The 19979-nt window shown below is 42.0% G+C and overlaps 1 protein-coding gene across 2 annotated transcripts in view; it reads right to left on the bottom strand.

Annotated features, from left to right (window-relative positions):
- Window positions 1-19979, bottom strand: part of LOC144678970 (lysophosphatidylcholine acyltransferase 1) — a 207426-nt gene that overhangs the window by 57548 nt on the left and 129899 nt on the right. For both annotated transcript variants that reach the window (XM_078539111.1, XM_078539112.1), the window contains exon 6: window positions 13979-14037. In XM_078539111.1, coding sequence (XP_078395237.1) covers window positions 13979-14037 — 59 coding nt within the window. The remainder of the gene's footprint in view (window positions 1-13978; window positions 14038-19979) is intronic.

Genomic DNA, 19979 nt, shown 5'->3' with positions numbered 1-19979 from the left:
GTCGTCAGCATGCATGTGAAAATTTTGGATGATGTTGCTGAGGAATGGTATGAAGATGAGAAATAAATGGTGACAAAGGATAGATCCTTGGGGGACTAGAGGGTAACGTTGCAGGAACAGGAAGAGAAGCCAATGCAAGAAATACTCGAGCTACGGTTAGATGGATAAAAATGGAACCAGGCAAGTGCAGTCCCACCCAGCTGAATGGCAGTGGGGAGGCGATGGTGAGGTGTTCACCCTTGTCAAAGGCTGCAGAGAGGTTGAGAAGGAAAAGTTTACATTTGTCACAGTCACACAGGATGTCATTTCGATAAGAGTTGTTTCAGTACTGTGGCAGGGGCAGAACCCTCATTGGAGGGATTCAGACATGGGAGTTCTGGGAAAGACGGGCATGTATTTGGGAGGCGACAGCATACTCAAGGGCTCTGGGGCAGAAAAGGAGATTGAAGATGGGGCAGTAGTTTACAAGGACAATGGGGCTCAGGATTGGGTTTTTGAGGAGAGGGGTGATAATGGCAGACTTAAAGGAGGGACAGCACTTTATGAGAAAGAACCATTAAGAATATAAGCTAACAAGGGAATAGAAGGGAAACTGGGAGTCAGTTTATTGGGAATAGGGTCGAGTGAGCAGGTGGTGGGATCGTGGACAAGATGAACTCGTACTGGACACGAGTTCAACGATTAATGTATGGTGCAAGATTGGACAACTGCCTGAATTTTTGATCAGTCATTATAATTGAAATTTTGCTAGAAAATTGCTAGGATAAAGACAAAAACTCATCAACAATCGAATTACTCTGTATAAAGAGTGACCTTGACAAACCAAAAGAGCCCTTTCTTGCTTTCATATGCTTTTTACTTCTAACCAGGGGTAGGTAAATGTGTCACATACATGTGTTAGCAATGAAAGAAAAATAATAAAATCTGTTTTAAATTAGTAACTTTCACTTGTATAGCACCATAAATATCAAAAATGTCCCAAGGCGCTTCAGAGTTAAGAAGAAAGGCTGACCAAAGTGAGTTTTGAGTAGGAAACAGGAAGCGAGATGAAAAAGCAGGAAGTTTGGAGAGAGTATTCTAGCGAATAGGATGTAGGTGGCTGCAGGGGTGGCTGCCAATGGCAGGGTGAAAGAATTGTCCAGACAGCTGGATTTAGTGGAACAGTGCTTGGGAGAGGAGGGTAACAGGACTGGAGAAGGTTACAGAGATAGGGAGGCTGAAGTCGTGGAAAGATGAAATTGTAAAATTTTAATCCTTGAGGACTGGCAGCCAACCTAAGTCTATGAGAAAAGGAATCTGGGGTAAGCAGAACCTAGTGCGTGAAAAAAAAAAGGGGAAGTAGAGTTCCAGGTGCTCTAACATTTATGGAGGGTGGAGGCTGGCAGGCTAGCTGTGGCTGCACTGGAGTGATGGAGTTGGAGATGACAAAAACTCAAATTAGGGTTTTACTGGCAGATTGGCTGATGTAGGAGAAATGGCAGGTGTGATTATAGAGGGGAAAGTAGGCTGTCTTTGATACAAATGATAAGTTTAGAAGCCAAATTGGGGCCCAACAGTACACCAAGATTGCAAATAATTTGCTTTAACCTGAGATATTGACAACAGAGAAGGTTGTCAGTGGCAAAAGTTACAGAATTTGTGACGGAGAAAGCAGATAAGAACATACGAATTAGAAGTAGTCCACTCAGCCCCTTGAGCCTGCTCCGCCATTTAATGGTTGATTCTGATTGTAACCTCAACTCCACATACCAGCCTACCCCCATAAGTTTTCACTGCCCTGCTGATCAAGAATCTCCCACGGCCTTAAAAATATTCAAGGACTCTGCCTTCACCACCTTTTGAGGAAGAGTTCCAAAGACTCACTAACCTCAGAGAAAAAAATTCTCATCTGTCTTAAGTGGACGACTCCCCTATTTTTAAACTGTTCCCCTTAGTTCTAGATTCTCCCACAACAGGAATCATCTTTTTCACATCCACCCTGTCAAGATCCCTCAAGATCTTCTGTGTTTCAATCAAGTCACCTCTTACTCTCCTAAACTCCAGCAGATATAAGCCTAGCCTCATAAGTGAACCCCATTCCAGGTTTTAGTCTAGTAAACCTTTGCTGAACTGCTTCCAATGCATTCACACCCTTCCTTAAATAAGGAGACCAATACGGAACACAGAATTCCAGACGTGGTCTCACCAATGCCCTGTATAACTAAAGAATAACCTTCCTACTTTTGTATTCAATTCCCCTCGTGGTAAACAATAACATTTTATTAGCTTTCCTAATTAGTTGCTGTACCTGCATAACCTTTTGTAATTCATGCACCAGGTCACCCAGATCCCTCTGCATTCTCTCACCATTTAGATAATATGCTTCTTTTTAATTCTTCCTGCCAAAATGGAAAATTTCAGTTTTCCACATAATCCTCTATTTGCCAGATCTTTGCCCACTCATTTAACCTATCTACATCCCTTTGTAGCCTCTGTATGCCCTTTTCACAACTTACTTTCCTATCTTTATCTCGTCAGCAAAGTTAGCAACCATGACTTAGATGAAGGGATCGAAGGTATTTATATGAACTGTAAAAAGTTGAGGACCCAGCAGTTGTCCCTGTGGCACATCACTCATTACATCCTGCCAACCAGGAAATGACCCATTTATGCCTACTGTTTCCTCTTAGCTAGCCAATCTTCTATCGATGCCAATGTTACCCCCTACGCCACAAATTTTTATTTTCCGCAATAACCTTGGGTGTGACACCTTATCAAATGCCTTCTGGAAATCTATGTACAGCATAGAGAAGGTACTCTCATGGTGCTGATAGGTATAAATATGGCCAGTGATGAAGAAGGGATAGTGGTATATTTTCAAGTTAGGGCGGTGTGCAACTTAGAGGGAATTTAAAGGTGGCGGAGTTCTCCTGTGCCTGCTGCCCTTGTCCTTCTAGGTAGTGAAGATTGCAGGTTTGAAAGGTGCTGTTGAAGCAGCCTTGGCAAGTCACTACACTGTACCTTGTAGTATGCCTAAATATTGTGGCCATGTTGGGTCAGCGGTGCAGCATGTTGGTAGAGGAGGGTTTGGTGTTGATAATGTCACTGAAATCAATAGGTGATGGTTAGACTGTTGGATGGTGGTTAGACCGTTAGATGGTCAATGGCATAAATGTGGCATAATGTTACTTGTCAGTTATCAGCTTAAGGCTGAATGCTTCCCAGGTCTTGCGGCATGCAGGAAAGGGCTTCATTTTGAGGAGATGTGAATGGATGTGGCACTATGCAGTCAGCGGACAGTTTCCACTTCTGACCTTCTGATGCAGGGAAGGTCACTGATAAAGCAGCTGAAGATGGTTGGGTCTAGGGCACTGAGGACTCCTGCAGCATTGTTCTGGGTCTGAGATGACTGGCCTCCAAAAACCACTGCCATCTTCCTTTCTGCTCAGTATCAATAAAGCCAGCAGAGTTTTCCTTTATTTTCAGTAATTTCAATTTTACAGGGCTCCTTGGTGCCAAATTGGTCTAAAGCTGCCTTGATATCGAGGAAGTCACTCTCACCTCACCCCTGGAAATCAGCTCTTTTGTCCATGTGTGTATGAAGGCTGTAATGAAGTCTGGAGCCGAGTGGCCCAGCAGAACCCAAACTGAGCATTGGTGAGGTTTACCGGTGAGTAGGTGACACTTAATAGCACTGTTGAGGACACTGTCATTTTCTGATGATTGGGAGTAGGATGGTAATAGGATGATAATTGGCTGGATTGTCCTGCTTTTTGTACGTAGGACATACCTGGGAAATTTTCCACTTAATCAGTTAGTGCTGCAGTTGTATCCATACAGGAGCAGCTTGGCTAGAGCAGCAGCAAGTTTTGGACCACAAGTATCCAGTGTAGATGTTGCTGGAGTCCATAGGCTTCGCTGCAACCAGTGTGCTCAGCTTTTTCTCAATATCATGTGAAGTGAATCGATCTGGCTGAAAACTGGCTTCTATGATGGTGACGATCTCAGGAGACTGAGATAGATCTCCACTATGCACTTCTGGCTGAAGATGGTTGGAAAGACTTCGACCTTGTCTTTTACACTCATAACGATGGCAGGGCCCAGTGAGGATAGGGATATTCATGGAGCTTCCTCCTTCCACTAGTTGTTTAACTGTCCACCATCATTCACTACCGAATGTGGCAGGACTGCAAAGCTTAAATCTGGTCTCTTAAGTCATGGAACCACTTAGCTCTTTCTACAGCATGCTGTTTCTGCTATATGGCATGTATGTATCCATGTTGTAGTTTCACCAGGTTGGCATCTCATTTTAGGTATGCCTGGTACTGCTCCTGGCATACTCTGCTACAATCCTGAATGAACTAAAGTTGATGCCTGGACTTGTGGGTAATGATAGTGAGGGGTATACCTGACCATAAGGGCATAAGAAGTAGGAGCAGGAGTAGACCAGTCGGCCACTCGAGCCTGATCAGCCATTCAAAAAGATCATGGCTGATGATCTTGTGTTTGGATTTCCACATTTTTAATCTAACCCTTTGATTCCCCTTCCCAACAAGAATCTATCTATCTCTGCCTTAAAAATATTCAATGATCCCACCTCCAACACCTTCTGAGGCAGAGAATTCCAAAGTTGCACAATGCTCAGAAAAAAATTCTCCTCATCTGTCCTAAAAGGGCAACCCCTAATTTTAAAACAGTGCCCCCAGTTCTGGACTCACCCACAAGAGGAAACATCCTTTAGACATCCACCTTGTCAAGGCCGTTCAGGATCTTGTATACTTGTATACCATGAGGCTATCGATTGTAGTGGAATACTATTCTGTTGCTGATGGCCCATAGCACCTCATGGATACCCCGTTATATCCGTTCTGAATTTATCCCATTTGGCATGGTGGTAAGGCTATACGACATGATGGAAGGTATCGTCAGTACGAAGATTAGCTTTGGGGAGGACAAACAGTTTGCGTTGTCACAGTAAGCATGGAATCGAGCCCCAATATCTAGGAACAGGAAATATAAGGAAGAGGAATGGGGTGAAGGATAGATCCTTATGCAACTCCAGATGTGGTGGTTTGGGGTATCATACAATTTTTTACAGCAAAGGCCATTTAGTCCATCATGTCTGCACTGGCTCTCTGAATGAGCAATGTGCTTAGGTGCCATTCTCCTGCCCTCTCCCCATAACCCTGCACATTGCTCCTTTTCAAATAACAGTCTAATTCCTTTTTGAATGCCTTGATTGAACCTACCTCCTCCACACTCTCAGGTAATGCATTCCAGACCTTAACCATCTGCTGGGTGAAAAAGTTCTCTCTCATATCGCTTTTGCTTCTTTTGCAAATTACTTTAAATTTGTGCCTTCTCGCTCTCGATTCTGTGACGAGTGGGAACAGCTTGCCCCTACCTACTTTGTCCAGATCCCTCATGATTTTGATTACCTTTTGTAATTTTGTAACATTTGCAATTCTCTAGTCCTCTGGCATCACCCGAGTCTAAGGAAGACTGAAAAATTATGGCCAGTGCCGTTACAATTTCCACTGCTGCAGATTTAAGCTCTAGCTAATTTAAATGTGGAGCCAAGTGAAGGTCTTCTTCCTGAACAGCACAATGATGAACAGGTGTGGGGGGACATTGTGCCCAATTGTGTTGAAGGCTGCAGAGCGTTTGCGAAGGATTATGTACCCCCATCAATTACAAAGATTGTCAGTTGTTACCTTGTTTGGGGCAACTTCAATACTGTGTGGGGAGTGAGATCCAGTTGGAAGGATTCAAATGGAAGCTGTGGGAGATATGGAAATTGAGTTAAGATGCAATGAGACGTTCATGGACCTTAGAGAGACTTGGGAGGGTGGAAATGGATAGCAGTTAGTGAGATAGGTGGATGTTTTGAGGAGTGGGGTAATGGTAGTGATCTTGAAAGCAAAGGGACCAGTGCCCATGGAGGTGTAACCATTTACTAGGTCAACTGACACGGGCCCAGAAAAGTAAATTAAGCAATTAGGAGTTGAGTGGGAATGATGTTCATGAATGGGAGGTGGGTCACATGGACTAAATGACTTTAGAGCGAGCAAGGTGAGGAGACAACAAATAGAAGAAAAACCAAAGAGAAATGGGGAGAGCTTAAGGGCTGGAGTGTGAGAGGGATTGAGAAAAGGTCTGACAAATAGAAAAAGGAAAAAGCAGTAGAGGCAGCTAAATAATCAGTTTACTTTTCAGACCAAAGCGCCAATTGTTTATATAGTTGTAAATGTCATTGTAGAAATTCACTTAATTATCAGAATTACCTATAGCTTTAATAAAAGAAATGCATAATTTTTGCAGTTATATATGTAAAATGCAACTGTCCAATTCTTCATAATAGAGGGAGCTACACTCTTGTCCAGAATGGTCTAAAATAGCCACAGCACACTGCAACGTATTTCAAAGGCTTGATATCTACATTCCACAGACTTAATCTCAACAGGGGTAATTTTGGTAGATTTCAACAGCAAAAGTCAAAAAAATTTCAATTCACTTAGCTGCCTTGGTTTAATGCATTCCATTATTCATCAGCTTAAAACAATTCTTGATCAATGATACTGCCAGATATTAAAGTCCGGCTGGCATGGTGCACAGAATTATCAACATTGTTATCAAATAAAAAAAAACAAAAAATCACCAGCACAAACCAAATGTTTATCAGGTGAACTTGAAATTATTTTTATGGTTAGATAGGGTGTATATGAATATGTAATAAATTTACCATTAAATTGCACATATTATAAACCACTTTTGATTTGAATCAAATATGGGATGCAAGACAGCAAATGAAACAACTCTGTTGAATACTTCCTAGGTTTAGAATAGGATTTGTAGGTGTGTTCCTGCAAAATGATTTAACTTTGGGTTTTTGTTTTTTACATAAAGCATCCATTCACTCTATTAAGTGGAACAAGGTATTTTTCTGTTCGTTCATGGGATATGGGCATCACTGGCTAGGCCAGTGTTTCTTGCCCATTCCTAGTTGCCCTTGAGAAGGTGGTGGTGAGCAGCGTTTTTGAACTGCTGCAGTCCATGTGGTGTAGGTACACCCACAGTGTTGTTAGGAAGGGAGCTCCAGGATTAAGACCCAGCGACAGTAAAGGAACTGTGCTATAGTTCCAAATCAGCATGGTGAGGCTTGGATGAGGAACATGCCAATGGTGATGTCCTTTCAGGTGGTAGGTCACAGGTTTGGAAGTTGCTGTCGAAGGAGCCTTGGTGAGTTGCCGCAATACACCTTGCAGATGGTACACACTGCTGCCACTGTGCATTGGTGGTGGAGGGGGTGAATAATGAAGGTGGTGGATGGGGTGTCAATCAAGTGGGGTGCTTTGCCCTGGACGGTGTTGAGCTTCTGTTGTTGGAACTGCACTCATCTAGGCAAGTGGAGAGTATTCCATCACACTCCTGACTTGTGCCTTGTAGATGGTGGTTAGGCTTTGGGGAGTCAGGGAAGATGAGTTACTCACTGCAGAATTCCCAGCCTCCGACCTGCTCTTGTAGCCCAGTATTTAAGTGGCTGGTCCAGTTCAGTTTCTGGTCAATGGTAACCGCCAGGATGTTGATAGTGGGGGATTCAGTGATGATAATGCCATTAAATGTCAAGGGGAGATGGTCATATTCTCTCTTGCCAGAAATGGTCATTGCCTGGCACTTGCATGGTGTGAATGTTACTTGCCACTTACCTGTCCAAGCATCTATGTTGTTCAGGTCTTGCTGCATTTGGACATGGGCTGCTTCAGTATCTGAGGAGTGGCAAATGGTGAACATTGTGCAATCATCTGTGAACATCCCTACTTTTGACCTCGTGATGGAGGGAATGTCATTGGTGAAACAGCTGAAGATGGTTGGGCCTAGGACACTACCCTGAGAAACACCAGCAGCGATGTCCCAGGACTGAGATGACTGACCAACAACCGCAACCATTTTCCTTCGTGCTAGGTATAACTCCAACAAGTGGAAAGTTTTCCCAGATTCCTATTGACTTCAGTTTTACTAGGGCTCCTTGATGTCACACTTGGTCAAATGTTCCTTGATGTCAAGGATATTCACTCTCACCTCACCTCTGGAGTTCAGCTCTTTTGTCCATGTTTGGACAAAGGCTGTGATGAGATCAGGAGCTGAGTGGCATTGATGGAACCCAAACGTCAATGAGCAGGTTGTTGCTGAGTAAGTGCCGGTTGATACTACTGTCGACGACACTTTCCATCACTTTGCCTATGATCAAAAGCATACTGATGGTGTGGTAACTGGTCAGTGTGGTAACTGGTCAGGTTTGATTTGTCCTTTTTGTGTACAGGACATACCTGGGAAATTTTCCACATTGCTGGGTAGATGCCAGTGTCGTAGCTGTACTGGAGCAGCTTGGCTAAGGGTACAGCTAGTTCTGGAGCACAAGTCTTCAGTACGATTGCTGGAATGCTGTCAGAGCCCATAGCCTTTGCAGTATCCAGTACCTTCAGCCATTTCTTGATACCACGTGATGCGAATAGAGGCTGAAGACTGTGAAGATCTGTGATGCTGGGGACCTCATGGGGAGGCCGAGATGGATCATCCACTCAGCATTTCTGTCTGAAGATGGCTGCAAATGCTTCAACCTTGTCTTTTGCACTGATGTGCTGGGCTCCCCCATCAAAGAGGATGGGGATATTTATGGAGCGTGCGCCTCCAGTTAATTGTTTAATTGTCCACCACCATTCATGACAGAGCGTGGCAGGACTGCACAGCTTAGATCTGATCTATTGGTTGCCAGATCGCTTAGCTCTGTTATCGTCTGCTGCTTCCGCTGTTTGGCATGCAAGCAGTCCTGTGTTACTTCACCAGGTTGATACCTCATTTTTCAGTATGCCTGCTGCTGCTCCTGGCATGCCCTCCTGCACTCTTCATTAAACCAGGGTTGATCCACCGGTTTGATGGTGACGGTGGAGTGAGGGATATGCCGGGCCATCAGGTTACAGATTGTGTTTGTATACAATTCTGCTGCTACTACTAATGACCCACTGCACTTCATGGATGCCCAGTTTTGAGTTGCTAGATCTGTTCGAAATCTATCCCAATTAGCATGGTGGTAATGCCACACAACACAATGGAGAGTATCTTCAATGTGAAGTCGGGACTTCCTCTCCACAAGGGCTGTATGGTGGTCACTTCTACTAAGGCTGTCATGGATAGATGTTTCTGCAACAGGTAGATTGGTGAGGCCAAGGTCAAGCAGGGTTTTCCCTCTTGTTGGTTCCCTCACCTCATGCCGAAGATCTAGTCCAGCAGTCCTTAAGATCTAGTCCAGCAGTCCTTTAGGACTCGGCCAGCTTGGTCAGTGGTGCTGCTACTGAGCTTCTTTTTGTAATGGACACTGAAGTCCCTGACCCAGAGTACATTCTGTATCCTTGCCACCCTCAGTGCTCCCTCCAAATGATGTTCAACATGGAGGAGTACTGATTCATCAGCTGAGGTGAGAGCTGGGGTGGTACATGATAACCAGCAGGAGATTTCCTTGCCTATGTTTGACCTAATACCATGAGACTTCATGAGGTGCAGGGCAACTCTCTCCAAACTGTAGACCACTGTGCCACCTCTTCTGGTGCGTCTCTCCTGGCAGTGGGACGACATACCCAGGCATGGTGATGGTGGTGTCTGGAACATTGTCTGTAAGGTACGATTCAGTGAGTATGGCTATGTCAGGTTGCTGCTTGACTAATCTGAGGGACAGCTCTCCCAATTTAGCGCAAGTCCTCCAGTGTTAGTAAGGAGAACTTTGCATGGTCGACAGGGCTAGGTGTGACATCATTTCCAGTGCCTTGGTCGATGCCAGGCACTCCATCCGGTTTCATTCCTTTTTGAAGACGTTGTAGCAGTTTGATATAATTGAGTGGCTTGCTAGGCCATTTAAGGGTCAACCACATTGTTGTGGGTCTGGAGTCACATGTAGGCCAGACCCGGTAAGGGCAGCAGATTTCCTTCCCTAAAGGACATTACTAAACCAAGGTGCAAGGTTAGTGGCCCCAGTAAGGAATCCCAAATTTAGGAACAGTTAATACTGTCACCAATCTGAAGAAAAAAAAAATCCAAAAAAAAAGAAAAAATTTATTCTCGTCAGCAAACTCAAACTGTATGTCATTCACTAAAGGTGTACAGTAATACATACTTTTAAAAAAGTTAACCATAGCAGACATGATAGTCAAACTAGTGCTCAAGTTACAAGCAAATTAAAAGGAAGTTCTACTATTTAAGAGGGGCATAAATCTGGCTTGAATGAATAATTTAACAAAAGTCAGATAACCCTAGGTCTTTCTTTACCTGTGGATAAGTTTATTTTAAAAAAGTTTAACGTTACATTCCTAATCAGCCAATTACTAAGCGATCACAAAAAAAACTTCCTTGGCATAAAAAGCCTGCAGAGGGTCATGAAACATGATATATTTTATTTCAACTTCACTAAGAAATTAGGACGTAAAGGCAAAATATTGAGTGCAGTGTTAGAATGTGACATGTCAAAATAGTCTCATTTTGAAAAGTTAAATCGAGGTGAAATAGCAAACAACTATACAGGAACGGCAAGGTTGCAAAAACCTGTTCATGACTTAGTTCCTCATATTACCTCTCTTTTATCTTAGTTTCATCCAAATGGTTTTTGACTTGAATATTCCATTCAATTGATGGTAACCATCCATGAACTGGAAATCAGATTTAGATAAACTGTTTTTCATCTTTTAAGTAAGCTACATCCCTCACAGTAAAAAGGTATATCCTAGCTTGTTCAATGGAAACCATATGCTGAATAAGCATAACTGTAAGTCTTTATGCCAACAGGTGGCATTCATATGGCCTCCTACTCCCATTTCTATGAAACAGCAGGATCAGAGTTTTAGAAGTAGTCCATTTTGATTTGAAACAAGCTGAAAACTAACCACTTATTTAACTCTCAAACTAAACCTTTGCAAGTTTGCAAAGATGGGGTTCAGGGTGTAAAAGATGCATATGAATCAATAAAAGAAAATCTTTAAGGAAAGTAATACCTTTTTAAAAAGAATCTTTTCCGAGGAGTACTAAAGTAGAACAAATTTAGGAGAAGCAGGAGGTACCTGTATAATTTCAACTATCTGAACTGATTTACCTATGGGAAAGGATTGTCCCCTCGGCGGGCAGGCTTGGTGGGGGCAGTCAGGAAGCCGCCCGCAATCGGGGCCAGACCGCGATTTCATGCTGGCAGGCCAATTAAGGCTCGCCCAGCATGAAAAGTGAGCGTTAGCGCTCAGTGCTGCCTGTGCGCTTGGTGGGGGGGGCAAGCGCAAATTTCACGCATGTGTGCAGGTACACCCTGGAAGAGCTCCCTGACACACAGAGATCCCTCAAGGAGATGAACAGTTTACACATCAAAAATAAAGGTTTTAAAAATGTTATAAAACATGTTCTCTCATGTGACTCTGTCATATGGGCAGGGACATGTTTTAACTGAAATTTAAAAGTTTTAATTGCTGTTGGAAATCTCATCCTGCTCATGGATGAGGTTTCCTAAAAAATGCAAGGCCACTTTGGCCTTTTCGCCTGCCCACCAACTGTAAGGTTGGACGGGCAGTGAAAAATTTGTTTCAATTACCTTTTTAATGGCCTTAATAGGCCTTTTAATTGTTGGTGGGTGCACTGCCGACTCTGGTGCACACCCGACTGAAATATCGCATGAGTGCGCGATGCTGTTGGGGCGTTTGACCAATGGCACTGCACGTCATTTTACACTCGGTCAGGTCAGGCGCACGCCCACCTGACGAGCTAAAAATTCTCCCCATGGTGCTGAAGTTAAATCAAGGGGGAAATTTGTTAAGGCTGCTTTAACTGCTCTCTCCAGATAAATACAAGAACTCTTTAAATATCTATATACAATAAAAACAAGATTATAATTCTGACTTATGTGACAAAGACGACAATGGTGTGCCAACTTTTTGGTCCAAATCAAGAAAGCAACCTTAAGTAAAAAGGCAAATCCTGTGGGCTTTCCAGACTTCCAGATCAAATATAATTGATTAATAATTATGGGTTGAAGCTATGCTAAACATATAGAAATCAAAAGTAAGGTTGAAACTAGATTACTGTGTCTATTTTTGGGAAGAATATGAACTCCAAATGGTTTAGATTTACTAAGATACCAGGACTGGAGCTTTTTTCTCCACTAGACCTGAAGGTTAAGAGACAATCTGATGTATTGAGTTTTGATAAGATATAGGAAAAAAAAATCTCCATTGGTCAGGGAATTTACAACTAGAGGGTTCACATTTATAATTACCAAAACAATGACGGGAGATGTTAGGGTATTTACTTCTTTTACGTATGCAGGAGATTGTTGGGATATGGAATGCTCTACAAGAAACAGTAAACAGCAGAATCCAATACAGCTTTTTAAAGGGAAATAGATCATTTTAAAAAGGGCTTAAATAGAGGGCAGATGAATTGGACTGAGTGATTGAATGCATAGTTTCCTGTGCTGCAAAATATGATTCCATAAAAGGAAAACAAGACAATCCAGGATCTCATGTCTTATGATGCCCCAAAGTTCAACACATAAAATATCAAACCTAGAACTTGAAAATAATAGCCCCTCATGTACAGATGGAGTTACAGCATCCTGCTGTTCATTGCGACTATTCAAATACACAGTCAAAGGCCTTGTGCACTGAGAAAAAGCCATAGGGGAGTAATTTGCTTGAATAGCTTTGTCTTTGAAACAGAAGCCAAGGAATCTCCAATGGCATTCTTGTATGGCAACATGGCAATAAGCAACTTATAGGTCTACGGCTGACTACCAGTTGCCTGTCGCACTACAGGGATGGTATGTGGTAATATATCTGCCTTGAGCTCCTGTCTTAAGGAAAGTAAACCAACTGTCTTAAGGAAAGTAAACCAATCAGAATCCCTTTGATTGTGAATTACCAAATAACTGAAGTAGAAATGTCTTCTCTCTTGATTGTGTTCTAACTCTATTTCCCTGAGGTTTGTCTACTTTGGCTGATAATGTTATTATGACTGGGCTTGAATGGAATAATTAGGCTTATTGATCTTGTTCTGAATATTATTGATTCATGGATCTGAGGAAAGTGTAGGAAGTGGTGTATTTGATTTTGGCAACAAGCATCTTATGCAAAAAATGTGACTGAGCAATTGTACTTTGAACCATATTAAAACCATATTAGAACCATGTGTTGTTTTCTCATTTATGGAAGTAGTTATTTTGTTTTGATGGGTAATTGCTAAAGGATCTACTGCATGACCAAGCCAATGCAAAAATTCAATTTAGCCTTTCCTTTTGTACACTGATACTTTGTTATTGATGGCTTTATTTACTATTTGGCCACCTAGGGGTTACTGTGGTACTACCATAGTGCCTAGCTTTTCTTTATTCTGTATGCTTCCTTTGAAAAGAAATATGTAGTATATTTTCTGGAAGTTTGTGGCTACTGTTGGAATCTTGGGCTCCTGGGAAACATGAAAAAGGAAACAAAGGCTAAATATACTGAATTAATGTTTCATCTTCTGTTTATTCACCTGCCTCTGTAGAAAGACGGCAGATTTGGTCCTAAACTTTTGGGAATCAGAGGACCAATACAATTAGCAAAGAGCCCATAGTTGGGGGGAACAATAATAAAATAGTGCTTTCTCTGGGGCTTTCTTGAACATAGGATTAGGATATTTTTGACATATCTATTTTGCAATGTTACGTCAACATTTTTTATGTGGGCGCACACAACAGTTTCTCAGTATGAACGAGGCAATACTAGTCCATAGAAGTCTTAGAATCACAGAGGATTTTTTCTGGGCTCAGAAAAATACTAAAGCACAACAGATTTCAGTTAGTAAAACCTTATTTAAAGCAGATGCAATTGAACAATGATTTGATGTAAACAATTTAACTAGATAATAAAAATGCAATCATGAAAAATGTAACATGGATTAAAAATTCAGATTTTCACACACTTTAAAAAGCACTCACCATTTTATTGGGGTAACGCAAGACTACAGGTTGCACAGGAACTCCAGGAATGAATGCACCTGAAGGGAAAATATGAAAAAAATTAATATAGTTTTTTTCCCTCTCTGATCGGTCAATTACTTTTTCTCCCACTATTCCTGAAAAGACTCACTCTTTACTGGGAAATTATCAAAGGTACAATTGCCTTCCAGTACCTAATTTAATTGACCATTATTCAAGTGTGGGGACAGACTTTTTGACTAGACATTAGCACCACAGCTGGAGTGATGCAGCCTACTTCTCAACTCCTCAAAACTAAACTTGAATAACGCTGCTTGATCTGCATGAACTTCCACAGAAACCACAGTTTCAATGAACAAAAGGGACTCTATCATCAAGCCATGCTGCACATAAGGAGGCTATTCAACCCATCCGGCTCTTTAAAAAAGCTATCCAATGAGTCCCTGCTCTTTCCCCATAGCTCTGCAAGCATCCCTCTTCTATTACTTATCTAATTTCCTTTTAAAACTTATTACTGAATCTGTTTCTACCATCCTTTCAGGCACTGCATTCCAAACCATAACAACTCACAGTGTAAGACACATTTTCATGTCACCTCTGGCTCTTCTGGCAATTACCTTAAATCAATATCCTCTGATGACTGACCATTCTGCCACTGGAAACAGATTCTCCTCAATTACTCTTCATGATTTTGAATAACTATCAAATCTCCCCATAACCTTCTCTGCTCTAAGGACAGCAACCCAAGTTTCTCGAGTCTCAAAATAACTGAAGTTTTTCAGCCCTGATACCATTCTAGTAAATGGTTTCTGTGCCCCCTTAGCCTTGACATTCTTCCAAAACTGTGGTGCCCACAACTGGACACAATGCTCCAGTGAGGCCTAACTGATGATTTATAAAAGTTTAGGCATAACTTTCTAGCTTTTGTGCTCTCTGCCTCCTTTATAAAACCAAGGAACCCATATGCCTTTTTAAAAACCTCCTCAACTTGTCCTAACACTTGACTACGTATACCGCCAAGTTTGTGTGTTCCTGCACCCACCCTCCACTTTGGAATTGTACCACTTAGTTTATATCACCCCACATTATTCTTTCTACCAAAAGGCATCACACTTCACAATTGTGTTAAATTTCATCTGCCTTGTCTTTGCCTAAAATTACTAGATTGTATTCTCAACGCAAAAGCAAAATGCTGCAGATGCTGGAAATCTGAGACAGAAATAGTAAGTCAAGCAACATATGTGAAGAGAAAAAGAGAGTTAATATTTTAGTATGATGACCTTTCATCAGTTAGGTCTGATGAAAGATCAACCTGAAACATTAACTGTTTCGCTCTCCATGTGTTGCTTGACCTGCTGAGTATTTCCAGCATTTATTTATTTTTAATCCTCCTGAAGTCCAATCCTAACCTTCTTTCTGATTACCACATTTAGAGTTTTGTGTCGAATTTAGAAATTAAGCTCTGTATATCCAAATCCGAGTTATTAATATTTATCAAAAAGAACACTGGGCCCAATACTGATCCTTGGCAGACAACACCATACCCTTCCCTTCAGTCTGAAATTAACTGCTCACCGCTACTCTTGCATTCTGCCCCTTTCATACACATGCAGTCACGGCCTCTTTAATCCACTGGGGTTCAATTTTGCTAACAAGTCTAATACGTAGTACTTATTCAAATGCCTTTTGAAGGTCCATATATACACCAACCGTATTATTATCAAGGTGGTCAAATTCAATTTGCCTTTAATACATCCATGCTGGGTTTTATTTATTAACCTATATTTTTTCCAAGTGCCAAATGATTTTGTCCCAGATTATTTTCTCAAAGCTCCCCCACCACCAGCATTAGATTGACTGACCTGTGGTCACCCAGTTTATCACTCTTCCCCTTTTTGAACAGTTAGCCCGATTATTGACTTTTACCTTCTAAGTGGCATGTGATAACTTCCATATATGGTTAGCTGAACCTATCAAAACATGATATCTTAGCTTTCAAGTTTTACATAATAAAGTGATAAATAGAGGTTCAAACTCAGTTATGTATATGAGTATTAACGTTGACTACTGTTTGAGAATCAGGATAGAAATGTAGAAAGTAATTATGGCAAATACAACAAATACAGATAATATTAAGATTTAAAGATATTTGATTCCCAAGGATTTGCATGTATGCCAAAATTGACCAAAGTTTTAATTTCATGTAATGAAATTAATGTAGTCTTGTATTTGTCAACTGAATATACAAATCAAGAATGATATTTTTTAGTTCAACTGGACATTTTTGACAGCCTCATTACTATATTACTACACTAAGCTGCGGCTTACTGAAAACATTGTGAAATGCCAATACATAGCAGCTCATTTGAAAAACAAATCCACTCTTCGCCCATTCATATTTAATCAAAGAATTAAGTCAATAGGCCACGAATAGCTACTAAGTGCAGCTTGAATAACTAGAGTCAACAATAAAGCCCTTATCTATGTACAGGTTATCACAAAGTAAATATCATAGATAAAATTGCCACAAGTGCACGTTCCTGCACGAGTGCCTCTAACAAACTACCAATTTACATTAATGGAGAAAATTTCTAAATGAAATGGAATTTTGGCCAGAAACCAAATACTGTGGCTGCAAGTGCAGGTCAGAGGCTAGGAATCCTGCAGTGAGTACTCACCTCCTGACTAGAAAGCCTGTCTACCATCTACAAGGCACAAGTCAGGAGTGTGATGGAATACTCTCCAATTGCCTGTATGAGTGCAGCTCCAACAACACTCAAGAAGCTGGACACCAATCAGGACAAAGCAGCTCGCTTGACTGGCACCCCGTCCACAAACATTCACTTGCCCACCAACAATGCACAGTGGCAGCTGTGTGTACCATCGACAAGGTGCACTGCAGGAACTCAGCAAGCCTCCTTAACCAACACCTTCCAAACCCACGACCGCAACCATCTAGGAGGGCAAGAGCAGCAGACACATGGGAACACCATCACCTGGAAGTTCCCCTCCAAGCCACTCAGCATCCTGACTTGTAAATATATCACTGTTCCTTCACTGTCACTGGGTCGAAATCCTGGAACTCCCTCCTTAACAGCACTGTGGGTGTACCTACACCATGGACTGCAGCGGTTCAAGAAGTCAGCTCACCACCACCTTGTCAAGGGGAATTAAGGATGGGCAATAAATACTGGCCCAGCCAACAACACCACATCCCATGAACGAATGAAAAAAAAAGCCTAATCTCACTTGCTTAAGGCCTTTATTACATATTCACTTGATGTTACCCACTCACATTACAAATTAATTCACATGTACAAGCATAATACCAACATCAATTTCACAAGCACAATGAAGAAACTTATGCATGGTGTCATGATATTTCATTTTAAACCTACTACTCTTGTAAAATTAGTGGAGGTTACTTCAAGAAAAGGATGGAAATAGGTGTCAAGTGGTGGTGTACTAATAAAACATGCTTATTTAAAAGTCTGGATTTAGCCTGCAATATTGGGGTTAACTGTTGATTACCATAATTTAAACATGCCTGGATGTGTGAAAACAGGCCTATAGGCTTAGCCTCCATGCACACACTTTGAAAGTTTGGATTGCTGTTTGAGGAACAGGACAGAACTTGCCAGGATGGCTCAGGGGCTGATGAAGTGGGCTCACAGGTTCTATGGGGAAATACTGGAGGTTTTAGTAGAGAAGGTACAGCAGTACCAGTGAGGGAAGTCCTGTAGCCACATGGGGTGAAGGAGGCCATAGAGAAAGTGCTCCTCCCAACCCAGCCAGGAGCACCTCCCCCACGATGTGGTTCCAATAACACAAAAGATAGGTCAAGGTAAGGTCCCATCTCAAACACACTTCTCAATAACCACACCACATAAATGTCATGCTACATTTAACTATAAACTGGCATCAATTAGGCTTTTGGTTTTATTCGTTCATGGGATGTGGGCATCGCTGACTAGGCCAGCATTTATTGCCCATCCCTTGTTCAGTCAAGAGTCAACCACATGCTGTAGGTCTAGAGTCGCATTTGGCCAGACCAGGTAAGGACGGCAGATTTCCTTCCCTAAAGGACATTAATGAATCAGATGGGTTTTTACAACAATCGGCAATCATCATCAGACTTCCAGATTTTTATTAAATTCAAAATTTCACCATCAGCCGTGGTGCGATTCAAACCCGGGGTCCCAGAGTATTACCCTGGGTCTCTGGAATACTAGTCCAGTGAATACCACTATGCCACCACCTCCCTCACTCATCAGCAATACTCTCACTTCAGACACACCTCATGGCTCTTCCACCCATATAAGAAAAGACAGATGGACTTGCATTTCTGTAGCACTTATCACTATCTCAGCACCCAAACCTCAAAGTACTTTACAGCCAATGAAGTACTTTTTTTTGTAATCATTGTTGTAATGCAAGAAACGTGGCAGACAATTTGCATAAAACAAGCTCTCAAACAGCAATGTAATAACGATCAAATAATCTTTTTATTATCTTGACCGAGGTATAAAGATTGTTCAGGACACTGAAGATAAAACCTCTGGCTCTTCTTCAAAATAGTGCCATGGAATCTTTAACCTCAGGGCTTCTCAAACTGGGGTCACGAGTTTTAAAGCAGCAATGTGGAGCTCAGCTGCAAGGCCCTTTTAAAACCTTGTTTTTTTCCCCAATTGGAGGGTGTGGCCTAACAGATCTTCAAGGCTCGATTCCTGCTGCAAAAAAAGGCATGTGGTTTAGTCAAACTAGGTTTACAAAGCGTGCAGTTTATTCAGAACTTATGGGTGGGGGCAGGTTAGGTTTTAAATGAGCAGTTGCAGAGTTCTAGTGATTAAGTCAAGTATATGGGATTAAACTTCCTAATTACAGCCAAGCATTACAAAAAAAGTGTACTGTAAAGTGCAAAGAGAATGGCTAAACAAAAACAGAATTACCTGGAAAAACTCAGCAGGTCTGGCAGCATAAAAACAAAAAACTACTGCGGATGCTGGAAATCCAAAACAAAAACAGAATTACCTGGAAAAACTGGAAAAAGAGAATGGCTATATCTTTTAATTACAAAAGTTAACATTTTTGATCGTTGTATGTGAAGCATATTCTGGTGTTGCAAAGGATGTCTGGCCACACTGCCGCAGAACGCTTCAAGTAGTTAGACCACCTATCCCTTATGGAAAAATTTATGCAGAGAAATATCTTTGACCACAAGCCCATCAAGCAGTCGTCTGCACGTAACATCCTAGAGACCCTGCAGGGTAGGCAGATGGTAGATCCTGTCAAATGGTTCCCTGAGCAGACTGTCAAAATCATTTGGCAGAATGCCTCAAGCACCAATACATAGCTTGGCTAGTGGTGAGAATGGCCCTGCCCGTCAGATCCTTCCTAGACGCCTGGAGTCTCACCCCCTCCGCACGTTGCCCTTGAGGTGGCTGTGGTGGGGAAGAGACCATTTGTTCACCTCCTTGTGAAACGTGCCTTTGCAAAGAAGGTCTGGAGGGATATGCAGTGGCTTTTGTCGAGGTTCATCCCAAGCAGTTCCGTGACGCAGGACTCTGCGCTCTACGGGCTGTTCCCAGGGACACACGCTGAGACAAACATCAACTGCTGCTGAAGGATCATCAACTCAGTGAAAGGTGCTCTTTGGTCTGCCCGAAACTTGTTGGTCTTCCAGTGCAAAGAGTTGTCCTCGACTGCATGTTGCAGACTGGCACATTCCAAGGTTCAGGACTACGTGTGGAGAAATGCACTGAAGCTTGGTGCAGCTGCCGCAGAGGCATAATGGGGAAGGTTGCTGTCTAAGACCTTTCAGCCATAGTGTACTGAGGGGCTGGGGATTGTGTAGAAACCCCTCTGGCTGTATGACTCTCACTGAATATATACAGTAAATATTACATGCATCACAATTGTATTGAAGCACCTCAGAGTGCAACATGATCTCTGTAGATAGTTCAAATATCATTGCACTAGGCTGACCATTTTGAAATGTTTT

This window comes from Cetorhinus maximus, chromosome 3, assembly GCF_964194155.1.
Source record: "Cetorhinus maximus chromosome 3, sCetMax3.hap1.1, whole genome shotgun sequence".
In the NCBI taxonomy this organism is placed as follows: Eukaryota; Metazoa; Chordata; class Chondrichthyes; order Lamniformes; family Cetorhinidae; genus Cetorhinus; species Cetorhinus maximus.
The sequence above is the reverse complement of the archived record's forward strand: the minus strand, read 5'-3'. Positions and strand labels throughout refer to the sequence as shown.